At 30.2% G+C, this 14,069-nt stretch overlaps 1 protein-coding gene across 3 annotated transcripts; it reads left to right on the top strand.

Moving 5' to 3' along the window:
* The first annotated feature begins 5,406 nt into the window (after positions 1-5,406).
* Positions 5,407-12,299, top strand: LOC140664060 (diacylglycerol kinase epsilon-like). 3 transcript variants are annotated; one of them, XM_072888783.1, is made up of 12 exons: positions 5,994-6,373; positions 6,644-6,705; positions 7,194-7,426; positions 7,963-8,170; positions 8,266-8,399; positions 9,411-9,558; positions 9,627-9,844; positions 9,926-10,065; positions 10,153-10,321; positions 10,397-10,577; positions 10,653-10,789; positions 10,868-12,299. In XM_072888783.1, exons 3-12 carry the CDS (start codon positions 7,238-7,240, stop codon positions 10,985-10,987), a joined length of 1,644 nt encoding a protein of 547 aa, XP_072744884.1. In that variant the 5' UTR covers positions 5,994-6,373; positions 6,644-6,705; positions 7,194-7,237; the 3' UTR covers positions 10,988-12,299. The 3 variants fall into 3 exon arrangements, with proteins under 3 accessions (XP_072744885.1, XP_072744884.1, XP_072744886.1); XM_072888784.1 differs by lacking the exons at positions 5,994-6,373; positions 6,644-6,705 and adding an exon at positions 5,407-5,560; XM_072888785.1 differs by lacking the exons at positions 5,994-6,373; positions 6,644-6,705 and having other exon boundaries at positions 7,286-7,426; positions 7,934-8,170.
* Positions 12,300-14,069: the final 1,770 nt, after the last annotated feature.

Genomic DNA, 14,069 nt, shown 5'->3' with positions numbered 1-14,069 from the left:
ATTTTTTATGGGGACGGGGCGAAGCCTATGCACTCCTATCTAAGCGTTTTTTTCCAAGATGTACTTTATGTATCTTGAGTGTCTACTTTTTTGACGTTTATTAGCATCGTCTGCTGCTGTTGTCAGAGAGACACGCATGCGCGTATTATTTTGCACAATTATTAATTCTAAAAAAGAATAGTGAAATAAAATTATGGTGCATTGTCAAGCCTGTGGCATAACAAAGCGAAATTATGGAATAACATTTCATCGGTTAATAATTGTTATCAATATAATAACAAGGATTTAATGTTTTATTTAGATATACTATTTAAAGGACAGTAAACAATGTGTTAAAATTTTAATATTATTAATATATATTATTTTATTTGTTGCATATTAAAATTATATATTTCAATTTAATTTTATTGAGTTGATTTTATTAAAAATATTAAGTATATTCCATATTTATATTTAAAACTTTGTTCTTCCAGCATCTCCGAAAAGCCATTCAATTTTGGCGCCCATAAGCAGCCATTTTGAGTGTCTACTTTTATGCTGGTATATATAGGCATTTCCGTCCGTTTAGCTTGAGCCATATGCTCCCTCCTGTTTCTTTTTACTCTTTGCTTTTTACTCTTTGAGAAAACGATTAGCGTTGGTAGTAAATTGACTAAATAATAAACTTGGTGTTAATAAACTTTCTACCACCGCGAGTTTTGATTGGGTTTTGCTTGTCTGCTTTCTGCTTTTCTGATAAAGTGTGAATCAGCCTTAAAAGAATTTGGAATTGTGATAATCTAATAATTAATAACCACCAAACATTTTAATTGGACTACTAATCACCACCAAACGATTTTCTATCATGTAAGATTAATTTGAACAAAATTGCTTAATAAATAATGTATTGGTCCGGCTATTTTACAGTCATCGTCGTCATTTTCCGTACATGATTTTTTTCATTTATCGGATAAACTATGGACCACCGAACGTTGTAAAGAATTTATTCGTGACCACCTAACGATTCTGCATCGAATAAGCTCTTATTTAACTCGATTGAACGAAAAATAAAAATGTTTAACTAACTTTACATCAAAATTTTAATTATTTAATTTAAAGAAAACGATTAACCACCAAACGTTTTAATTGGACTACCAATGACCACCAGACGACCATCAAACGATTAGTTAATTTTAATAATAAAAAAATCGAAATGGTTCGGCTAACTTTACGGAGCTTGCTGGAGGAAAGGCGGAAATCTAGGGAATTAATAAATATATTTTGGAATTGAATAAATGTAGTACCCAAGTAGCACATGTTCGTTTCATAACGTTTTCTAAACGTATCTTTTCGTATTAGATACGTTTAGAAAACGTTTATAAAACGAACAGTGCTACCTGGGTATATTCTTGTAGTATTGCATTGTAGACAGGAAAAAGGTTATAGATTTTGTGATATAATTATAATAATAATTATATGTATATATTTTTAATAATATTTGTTGCACATCATTAGATATAGTATGGCTCTTGCGTGATGGGTTTTGCAAATTGCTGCTATAAATGAGAAAAGAAATTTATTAAGGATACAAAGAAGACAATTACGTGATGCCGCCAGTCCTTTAAAAATTCCAAAGTCACAATTTCTTTCTTTATATCGGAAAATAAAAAATTTTAGCAAAAAACGTTAAAATAAAGAAATTATAAAGGAAAACATAAATGTAAATTACATAAATATTATGATTTCATCAGCATCATCATCAAACAGCCCTCTGCGTCCACTGTTGAACATAGGCCTCCCCTATCTCTCTCCATCTCCGTCTGTTTTGCGCCGTCTGGATCCAGTTATTAGTTGTTCATTGTTCGTTTGATGTCGTCTGTCCAGCGGGTAGGTGGTCTTCCTCTGTATCTTTTGTCCGTCCGCGGTATCCATTCCAGTATTCGTTTTGTTCATCGGTCATTCTGCATTCTGACGACATGATCAGCCCAATCCCATTTGAGTCACGCTATGATGTGGACAACATCCTTAACACCAGTTCTTGCGCGTAGGTCTTCGTTTCGTATGATTATGTAAAAGGATACTCCAAGCATAGATCTTTCCATTTTTCTTTGTGCTGTTCTAAGCTTCTTGGCGATTGCAGTTGTTAACATTAGAGTTTCAGCGCCATAGGTCATAACCGGTAGGACACAGCGGTTGAAAGTTTTTCTCTTCATGTGTATATGGGATGTCACTTCTCCTGAATCTTCCCTCAGTTTCCCAAAAGCTGCCCATGATAGAGTAATTCTTCTTTTTAATTCGCACGTTTGATTCCCATGTAGCACATGTTCGTTTTATAAACGTTTTCTAAACGTATCCAATATTTTTTAACCGTCAAGCACCAATAAGAAACGTTTCAACAGAAACATTTTTAAAATCATGGTTTAAGAAACGTATATTTTACGTTTCTATAAATAGAACAAAAATTAATGTTTTAATTCAAAATTATATATATACACATTATTAAGACTGTACTTATTAAGACGATCCCCAGATAGCACAGAAAACTAAAAGATGTCTAAAAGATGTCTTCTAAAAGTCATAGTTACGTTAAGTCGACGAAAAGATGACTTTTTGATCATCTTTTCGACAAGACAAAAAAGATCTATTTTATAATATACTAATATAATATAATTTTATAATATTTTATAATATTTTATAATATAGTGTTCTTTTGTTTGCCGCTACGTGGCGTGTTCAGACTTAACTCGTATTCAAGTTTTCATAACATGCATATAAAACCTAAAAAAACAGGTACTAAAAGTATAATTTAAATTATGTCTTTTTTGTTAGTTTGACTTCTGATGTAATCTCGAGAAGAGATTCAGAACATGAAAATAGATGGATTATATCCATATTTGCATTATTTTATTGAATCTGTGGATAAACAAATTTTTTACAAATAAAGGAAAAAAATCGTATTTTGACAGTTTCTTAAACGTTTTTTTTTTTGTTAGAAAATGACGTTTCCCTTAACGTTTTTTAAGTGGACATTTTAACCAATTAGAAACGTTTTTAAAAGCCGGTTTTAAAACGTTTCGCAGAAACATTTGTGAAACGTTTTTGAAACGAAAATGTGCTACTTGGGTTATCTCTTGAAATTCGAATTTCATGGCCAAAATATGTATAACAGTCCATTTTTCGATTTCGTTTCCGTCTATGTTTATGTTTTGGCTGGGAACAAGATTCGTCATAAACTAACGTTTTTGAGACGTTGATATTCAATCCAGCCCTTGTGCATACTCTTTGCAGATCCTGTAGCATCAGTTTCATTTCCCCTAAGTTGTCTGAGATCAGCACTATATCGTCTGCGAAGCGTAGATTTGTAAGATTTTCACCATTTATGTTTATGCCTCTATGGCTCCAGTCAAGATGCTTGAAGGCACTTTCCAAAACTGTAATAAACAGTTTAGGGGACGTATCGCCCTGTCTTACGTCACGTCTAATAGGTATCTGGTTGATATTTTTGTGCAGTTTCACCATCGTTGTTGCGTTTTTATAGATGTTGTGAATAAGTTTGGTGTATCGATAGTCTATTCTGCATTCTTGGAGTGCCTTCAGGACTGCCTTTAGTTCAATTGTATCAAAGGTCTTGTGGAAATCAACGAACGCCAGGACAAGGGGTATTATGATTTATATAATTTAAAATAAAAATAGTTTTCATGTATGGAATTTTGAATTCATTATAGTTTGTCTATTTTATTTTATGTAAGAATATAAATCTGTATAAATAAATTCTACCCGTCACTAATTCAGGATGTTGTTTTAAATAATTTAATAAAGTATCCTTTTGTTTCATGATCACATTCATATTTAATATTTTTATCTATAAATTGTTATAATTATATTATAATATTACTGTTGTAGGTTATATTATATATTTTATGCATAGACATTTTATGGTTATGACTGTTGGTTAGTTATTTAGTACAGCAGTGCTGTACTAAATAACTACCCAGGTAGCACATGTTCGTTTTATAAACGTTTTCTAAACGTATCCAATATTTTTTAACCGTCAAGCACTAATAAGAAACGTTTCAACAGAAACATTTTTAAAATCATGGTTTAAGAAACGTATTTTTTACATTTCTATAAATAGAACAAAAATTAATTTTTTAATTCAAAATTATATATATACACATTATTAAGACTGTACTTATTAAGACGATCCCCAGATAGCACAGACAATTAAAAGATGACGAAAAGATGTCTTTTTTATTAAGTTATCTTTCTGACAAGGCTAAAAGATGTCTAAAAGAATATCTTTCTATCTACAAAAAAAGTCATTTTTTAAAATATGTCTTCTAAAAGTCATAATTAATTTTAGTCGACCAAAAGATGTCTTTTTGATCATCTTTTCGACAAGACAAAAAAGATCTATTTTATAATACGTGTTCCTTTGTTTGCCGCTACGTGGCGTGTTCAGACTTAAATAACTCGTATTCAAGTTTTAATAACATGTATATAAAGCCTAAAGGAACAGACACTAAAACTATAATTTAAATTATGTTCTTTTTGTCAATTTGACTTCTGATGTAATCTCAACAAGAGATTCCAAACATGATGAAAATAGATGAATTATATCCATATATACATTATTTTATTGAATCTGCGAATAAATAAATTTTTCACAAATAAAGGAAGAAAACCGTATTTTGACAGTTTCTTAAACTTTTTTTTTGTTAGAAAATGACGTTTTTTAAGTGGACATTTTAACCAATCAGAAACGTTTTCAAAAGCCGGTTCTAAAACGTTTCGCAGAAACATTTGTGAAACGTTTTTGAAACGAATGTGTGCTACTTGGGAAGCTTCTTTCTGTTAATAACATTGCAGAAAAAACAAAATTGATTAATCAAATTTGGAAACATCGAAAGAATATTCGATTTTTAATTTGAAATATCGAAAAATATCGAACCTCGACTAATCGAGAGGAATCAAGATATCTAGGCTGCGTTCCGATATTCACTGCCAGTATTAAAAATCTATAGTGTACGTGACATAAATTATAGATTTTCAGTACTGACAGTGAATATCGGAACGCAGCTCTATTCCTAGTAAACATGACCAGCAATCTTGGTAGAAATTGGCTGCGTTCAGCAGAGAAAGCAAATCAGTGAGCGCTTAGTAATTCTTTATTGTGATTGGTTTCTGTACTTTAGATCCATCGAAGATCTAAATGCAAGACCCAATCACAATAAAGAATCACTAAGCGCTCACTGATTTGCTTTCTCTACTGAACGTAGCTATTGACTGCGTTCAGCAGAGAAAGCAAATCAGTGAGCGCTTAGTGATTCTTTATTGTGATTGGTTTCTGCACTTAGATCCATCGAAGGTCTAAATGCAAGAACCAATCACAATAAAGAATCACTAAGCTCTCACTGATTTGCTTTCTCTGCTGAACGAAGCCATTGTAAACTGTAAACAACGTAGTTGACAGGTTAAACAATATCAAGTACATATGTACGATATACATGTAAAATATATAAATATACATATGTAATATATATAAATGACTTGAGAAAAGTAACTGTCAGGTCTGTCACAAGTAAGTAGCAATTAAATTTATCTTATATATTATTTATTATCATATCTTGTAAGATTAAATCAGTTATTGTGAGGAGATTACAAATTATCATTTTCATAAAGTTGAGTTATCACATTCACGTAATTTTATGCTCCTATATAAAACGAATGTTAGTTGCATTTATATAACTTATTTTAATGGAAGAACTTTGTCTATATGTTGAGTATAGACAAGTCTGTTTAAAGAGAATTAACAGAGAAGTAGATATCTTCTGTCTCATTTCCAGCTGTAGAACCCCTACTCCGTGTTGTTCTCATGGGGAAGGAGAACAGCCTATTTCTCATAGAGTTTATACTAATGGAAGGATCCTGGCATACTGAAATAACCCAGTAAACACAAAGCAACAGTAATGTAACATCAATGTTATAATTTTCCACTCAACAATATAAATGTTATGTACAAAGCATGTTATATTGCAATTACATTGTTGAGTGAGAAATTATAACATTGATGTTACATTACTGTTGCTTTGTGTTTACTGGAAAGATTGACAGAGAAAGCAGATAACCTGATTAGATAGTAAACAGATCTATACTGTAGTCATCTTGTATAGGCTATTCTTTTTTCTTATGAAGATAACCCATAGGAGGATTACAAAAAAAGAAATAGAATATATCTCCTTTTCAATCTTTCTTTAGTACACCCTCCTATGTTTAACATATAAGTAAGGCCCCTTCATTAATATAAGCTCTATACTATTTCCACATTATAGGTCTGTCATTTTCATCATCAATGTTTTCTGCTCTCTCTGTTGATCCTCCTCATACATACCCGGTAAAAAATTTCTCATATATAATTATATATAACAATAAAAGTATATAGAAATATATAAAATTCTGTATAAGTTATGTATAGTTATGTATAGTATGCATAATTTTGTATTATCGTTGACTGACATTTAGCCAACATTAATATAAAATTATATATAATTATACAACAAGTCATATTATTATATATAATTATACATAACTTATATAAATTTTATACATTTCTATATAATTTTATATGGTCATATATGATTATACATAACAAATTTTTTACCAGGTATCAGAGCTCAGAGCCCCTGCCTTAGTATAAGTTCTATGGATTAGATATCGTTTATAGTGGTATGAAAAGGATAAGAAAACATAGATATTAAGAAAATAATATCAATACCTCTTAAAGAGGAATATCTTTCAATTGAAAGCACTTGTATTTAACTCCTACATGTCTAATAACAAATATTAAAAAAATAATATATATAATAAAATTAAAAGAAACAGCAAAAACAGTTTTTTTTATAATTTCTTAATAAGTTGGTCATCATGACTCATGCTATTTTTTGTATATATATAAAACAACTAATTTAATTTATTATAAAAAAATATTCATAAATAATTTTCATTATTTTGTGGACATATTTTATGTAAATAAATCTATTGGTAAATCATTATTTATTCCAAAAATATTAGTTTTGTTATGTTAAGAGTACATTAGATAAGATTTTAATTACAATATGAGTGTTTTTAAATATCTTGTACTTTTAGTAGAATATAAGATCTTTTTTATAAGAAAAAGGATATATTTATTATAGTTGATATTACATTAATTTCAGATCATAAATTTTTGGAAACTTTTGACAAAACATTATTTGATATTATGTGGGACGAAGACTTGAATGTTGTTGTTCTACCTACATTGTCCATACTGATTTTCTTTGTATTAACGATGTATTTCTTCCGATATCTCATAAATAGTTATATCCAGTTAGACCTAATAAGTAGTCATATTCAGATTAGAGATATTACAAAGGAACATAATTGGAAGCCAATGAGTGAAATAACCAAGGTATTTTCAAGAATTTTTATCAGATATTTTGATAAGTCGTTTTTTCTAGTAATAAAATGAAACTATTATTCATACCCATAAATTCAATATTTTCGAATATTTCAAATAATTTCTATATCGTTATTTTTAAATATAGTGTTTTTTCTACTTGCTAGGTAGACATAATAACAATAGTTTTCTACATCATTGCATAATCTTTTGTGTGTCATATATAAATCGGAATATTTATTTAGTCTATAAAATATTATTTATAATATGATAAAAGTAGCTAGTTTTTGTGTCTTGAAAAAATAATTAAATGTATTTAACATAAAGATATATAGAATTATTACATATATATATATATATATATAGTTAATTATTTTAGTCAGTATTTGATTATCATTAGTTGAGTTACATCATCAATATGTGAGCTTACATTTTTTCTCATGTGCACGTTAACTTGTATGATATATGTATCACCATAATATGATTACAAAATATTTATCATATTTCGATAACTATTAGATCATGACATGATGAAATCTGATCATCAGGCAGTGAAATCCGGGTACGTGATTCTCCCAGATATAGAAGCGAATTATTGTAGTATTTGTGAGGCTCTATTATGGAATCTTGGTTTTTTTTGTGATTCTTGTGGTGTGTGTGCGGATCGAGGTTGCCTAAAGCTTGCCAATAAACAGCTAAAATGCAAAGCGATAACTTCTAATAATGACCAACCAATGAAACATCATTGGGTCAAAGGTGTGCTACTAACATGACGAATATACATGTCCTCTTAAATATTTTAATATTTAAATATGTATACATATATATTTTTGTTTTCGTTGTGTCTAAAGGTAATTTACCAACTGATGCCATGTGTTATATCTGTAAAGAAGAGTGTGAAGAGTCCGAACCCGACCTCTGGGACTGGTGGTGTTGTTGGTGTCAGAGATGTGTTCATGAAGATTGTAAACCTGCCCTTTCTGAAGTAATAATTAATAATATTTTTTATTGATATCTTTTTCATTTCTTTCATCATATCTGTAGAGAATCATTGTGTGTCATTGTGCCTTAAACCCTCTACTCACGACCCGATTTGCAGGGTAATTAGGTAGGGATAATCGGGTGTTGCTCTCCACACGATCCAATCTGTGGTTAACTGCATTGCAAATACGTGTGAAAAATGGCTCCGTTAATTTCTAAATTAAAGAAAATCGGAATTGAGTTTACTGCCACAAAACGAAATACTGATGCACAAACGAAAAAGAAAATATTGGGTTGAAATGTTATTATTACAGAGAAAAAAATTTAGTCATATTAATATTCTTAAAGAATTAGATTCAGTTGATTTTAAAAACTTTCTACGGATGGATTATGACACTTTTAATGAACTACTGTATATGATCGTAATGAATCTTATTAGACACGTCACAGCATGTAGTCGTGTCGAAAATTGATTCAATTGTTCTACACACGATCCAACAGATGCAGAGCATTAGAATAGAGAGTCGGGAAATCGTATGGTTGCCCCGACCAACCGTCCAATATCGGGAGAGTTATAAATCGAGTCGTCTAACAAGTCTTTTTACTTTTTTTTTCTCACGACAGCATTCACATTAATTTTCTAATTTCAAGTTTTACACTCATCTACCAGTTAATGGCCAGCATTCACTAAATTCCCTAACAAGGGAAAGTTGAGGCCAAAAAAATCAAAAAAGAAGAAGTCTAGCAAGTCTATAACACGACCCTGGCTCCGTGCAGATTGGGTTGTGAGTAGCAGGTTTTAATCATATTACACAAGCTGTTTGCGATGACTCTTTGTTTTTTAATAAATAATTAAAAAATTTTTCTTATTAGAATTTCTTGATTTTAATAAAATGTCTTAATAATAAAAATAGCAATCTTAAAATAGTGCTACATCGGCACCTTGCAGCGATAACTTTTGATTTCGTTCATTATAAAAAGGTAAAACAGATTGATAAATATATTCACTTTTTAGATATGTGATTTCGGAAAGTTCAAATTAATGATTATTCCACCAGGAAGTTTGGAGGTGATAAATCGACGTAGCACAATGAAACGCAGGTTACATATTCGTTCTATTATACCACCGAATTGGCTTGATTGGAATCCAATCATCGTTGTAGGTAAATAAAAGAGAAAGAATAAACAATAAAAATATAAATATGTATTCTCAAGATTTTTTCTCGTGTAGGAAATACAAAATCTGGGAACAACGATGGTAGCCAAATTTTATCTTTGTTCAGAAGATTGTTAAACCCCGCGCAGATCATGGATTTAGCTGAGCGCGATCCGGTCGCTGCTCTCGAATGGTGTCGTTTGTTAGGAAAAACCCCAGCTACTATACTTGTAGCCGGTGGTGATGGAACCATCGCCTGGTTACTGAATACTATTCATAAACTTGAGTTGAAAGTATACATTTTTTAAAAATATAAATACATATTTCTACTTGCGCATAGATACAAGTCAAACAAATGTTTTTCTATGACACAGCCTGTTCCGTCTGTAGCAATAATTCCCTTGGGGACAGGCAATGATTTATCTAGAGTATTAGGATGGGGAGAGGAACACGATTGGAATCCAGAAAGGATCCTGGAGAAGGTACAAAGAGCAGAGAAAGTAATGCTTGATAGGTACATATATGTACATATAAAAAATGAAATATTTTCGTTTCTTTACATTACATTTAATTAGATGTACATGAAGCTTATACGATTTAGATGGTCCGTGATAATAAAACCATATGGCGGCCTAGGATTAAGAGGTTCGTATCGAACCTTATTTATGTACAATTACATAAGTGTGGGTGTCGACGCACAAGTTACTTTGAATTTTCATCGCACAAGAGAGAGCCGATTTTATCTCTTCAGTCATAAGATATTTAACAAAGTAATTTCTTTATTAAATAAATAGATCTTTTCTTTATGCATGCAGGTTGAATAAAGCAATTTGTATCTGTTATAGTTGTTGTATTTGTGTTTTGGCACACAACAAGTCGTCGAAAGAGAATGCAAAGATCTTGATAAACATTTGGAAGTCTATTTGGACGATAAGAGGGTAAAATTACCTTCCATTGAAAGCGTAGTAATACTTAACATTCCCTCTTGGGCAGCTGGTGTCGATTTATGGAAAATGGGAGCAGAAGGTTAATATAATCGAGATAGACAAATATCTTACAATTAGTAATACCATTATTATGTTATTTATATTTATTTCATAGACGACGAAAGTTCAGGAATACAAAGTATCAACGATGGCAAGTTAGAAGTAGTGGCTCTTTATTCTTCATTCCACATGGCCCAGCTACAAGTAGGTTTATCGAAACCGTACAGGATCGGTCAAGCTAGTACAGTGAAGGTATTTTTAAAGTTTTAGCAATTTCAAAAATCTCACATCTGCACAATTATACATGTAATAAATATTGTTGTCATTCAGATAAAATTATTGCGATCATGCGCCATGCAAGTGGATGGTGAGCCTTGGTATCAGCATCCTTGTGAATTCAATATAACATACTGCAATCAGGCATCTATGTTGATGAGGGATAATTTTTAAGTACATGCGACTATATTATCAATTTGCACAAAGCATTTATTTGTACTGTTCGATTATTAGTATACATATACAGGGTAGACCATTTTAATCTTTCACTGAAATATCTCAGAATCACCTATAAGTTTTAGACAAAAGTTGTATGGTTTCTAGGGAGACATAAGATGGTGCCATTAGTTTGACCTTGAAGAATTATTTGAAGGTCACATAAACGTCATGTTTAATTTTTTAAATGGGACACCCTATATATTATTGCATATTCTTGTAGATTATCTCGAAAGCTTTCCAAAACACTATAATCAAATGTTTTTTCGTGAAGTAGTTTCCGAGTTATAACTCTTCAAAGTTGTAATATTTTGACATAAAATACAACATATCGTAAAATATTCATTTTTCGATTATCTTACCCTAATACTTTTATGCACAGAATAATAAGATGAATCAAGTGGTGTAATTAAAACACATGGTTATCTTTAAGAAAAAATCTGAATTTGCAACTAGCAGTTACACATTTTTACTTTAACATAATTATGTATTTTAATTACGTCAATTGATTCGTCTCATTATTCTGTGCATAAAAGTATTAGGGTAAGATAATCAAGAAATGAATATTTTACGAGATATCTTGTATTTTATGTCAAAATATTGCAACTTTGAAGCTTTATAACTCAAAAAGTACTTCACAAAAAAATATTTGATTATAGTGTTTTGGAAAGCTCTCGAGATAAGCTATAAGAATATGCAATAATATATAAGGTGTTCCATTTAAAAAAATCGACGTGACCTTCACATGACCTTCAAATGACTTTTCAAGGTCAAACCAATGGTACCATCTTATGGCCTCCTCAACCCTACAACTTTTGTCTGAAACATTTTTGTCTAAAACTTATAGATTCTGAGATATTTCAGTGGAAAGATTAAAATGGCCTATCCTGTATATGCTAGTAATAAGAGGCCGGATATAATTTAACTATTAAACGATGGTGTTTAAAATATATTGTAAAATATTGTGAAGATGAACAATTCTAGTCAATGTTATTGCAAGAAAATGTACGTGAGTCGCAGATTTAAAAAACGGAACATTACGATATATCATGGATATGATAAGTGAAGCACTGGTGCGGGGAAATTTTAACTTCTAAAACATCCTTTCCGAGGAAAATTTCATTCGAAATATATAATACACGTAACGTATATTATATTACATTCAGTAAAGTTTTTCTCGGCGAGGATGTTTTGGAACGTAACGTAAAAAACCTTCATATTTATATAAGCCGTGGATATTGTATATCTCCATATGTATTTCATGCACATATCTAAGTATTTTCTCCTTTATTTATATTCTGTCATTTATCTTTTATATTTATTTTATTTATTTTTTTCTGGATATATTTAATATTACTTCATAGAAATTTTCAGTTGAAATGGCGCAAATTATACACGGACAGTTAGATAGTAAAAGAATTTATAATGAATATTTAGATAGAATAGATAATAAAAAAAATAAGGAACAAGAAAGGAGAATGAAGATAAAAGAAGTAGAAAAAAGTAGAAGAAAATTAACCAGAAAATGAAGGTAGAAAAGCAAGATAAGGTTAATAGAGATAGAGAGAGAAAGGGAGAGAGATAGGGGAGAGAGAGAGAGAGAGAGGGAGAGGGGAAGGGAGAGAGGAGAGAGAGAGAGAGGGGGGGGAAAGCAGTTAAGAGGACAATAGCTGAAAGAACGGGCAAAACTGCAGCGAAAATGCAAATGCAAGGAGAAAGCAAGACATTGGAAAAACAGGAATTTATGAAGACTCTGGAGTGAAGTAAATAAAACATTTAAAACAAGAGACAAGGTGAATAGGATAGTAGTAATAACAACCTTAGACAGTTCGGAGCAAAAAAAGAGAGGTAATGGAAAGAAAGACCTGAGAAAAGGAGTATGACTTAAGGATGATTTAACAAAACAAGAAAGAGAAATACAGAAGAGCTTAATCTGATAGTCGATCATCGAATTCTATCACATCGTTTTAATTTCTTGGTCTGCTATTATTATGCTTTATTATTGATTTATTAAATCTCGCTTGTCAGATTCCTTTGGTTTTTTCAATATTCGATTTATGAAAGAAAAAAATCGTGATATCCACCGGATGTAACATTATATTTAGATTTAAATTTAAATATAGATACAGATTTAAATTTAAATTTAATTTAGTGATTTAGAGATAAATTTGAAGATGCCAATTATTAATTATTAATGTCTGAAGATAATGAAGAAAATCGAAAAGGAAAAAGATAAAAAGATGATAGGAGGAGAAAGTGGATAACTATAAGTGACAAAACAGAATGTAATAGGATTAAAGAACAAAAGACTTAAATATTTTATGATGACGTTGAGGTTTTCGTTTCATAATTAAAATTTTATGTTTATGTTTTCAATTGTAGGTTTTATGTTTTAATTTAACAAAATGTTATAGGAAAGAAGTATGATAAAATATAAAATGAAAATGTGAGAAATAGAAGATGAAAATAAGGTAAAAGTATAATAATGTAAAGTATAATCCAAAAGTTATCTTAAGTTGCAAGGCGAGGAATAAATAATAATAAATAACAATATTACTTAATCTGTTTAAATAATAGAACATGACAGCAATAATGGTTTATATAAATAAGTGTGGACATGCTTCACCTCTTTGAACTTTGAACTAATAACGCTCCGTCCTTTAAGTCTGTGACATGAATATGAATATTATATGTTAAATATTTTATAATTCTATTATTGATATCACGCATTTATAATAAAAATATATTATCAATAAAATAATAAGAGAATAAAGATATTTCAATGTTTATTAAACATTTTTTTAAGTCTATTTTTTTAGAATGTTAAAAATGCTTAGAAAATATAGAGAAAATGTCACATCTCACAGATTTTATCACTACTTAAATATATATATTATTTAGGAGGAGGTATTCTAAATAATCTCCCGCGAGAATCAAGTGGAGGACGCTATTGATTCAAGAGATAAAAAATTTAAGTTAGACAGTAAAATATATCGTAATAATTTGTTATTTTTGAAAAAAGAGTACTACAAAAGAATCT

This window comes from Anoplolepis gracilipes, chromosome 3 (assembly GCF_047496725.1).
Source record: "Anoplolepis gracilipes chromosome 3, ASM4749672v1, whole genome shotgun sequence".
In the NCBI taxonomy this organism is placed as follows: domain Eukaryota; kingdom Metazoa; phylum Arthropoda; class Insecta; order Hymenoptera; family Formicidae; genus Anoplolepis; species Anoplolepis gracilipes.
This window is presented reverse-complemented; position numbering and strand designations above follow the sequence as displayed.

What these genes read in the sequence shown, in the direction of transcription:
- LOC140664060 (XM_072888784.1), top strand. Translation starts at nt 7,238, where the DNA reads ATGTGGGACGAAGACTTGAATGTTGTTGTTCTACCTACATTGTCCATA. An exon ending in GAAACATCATTGGGTCAAAG is followed by an intron (nt 8,171 to 8,265) that starts GTGTGCTACTAA and finishes TTGTGTCTAAAG; the next exon opens with GTAATTTACCAACTGATGCC. An exon ending in TTCATAAACTTGAGTTGAAA is followed by an intron (nt 9,845 to 9,925) that starts GTATACATTTTT and finishes TCTATGACACAG; the next exon opens with CCTGTTCCGTCTGTAGCAAT.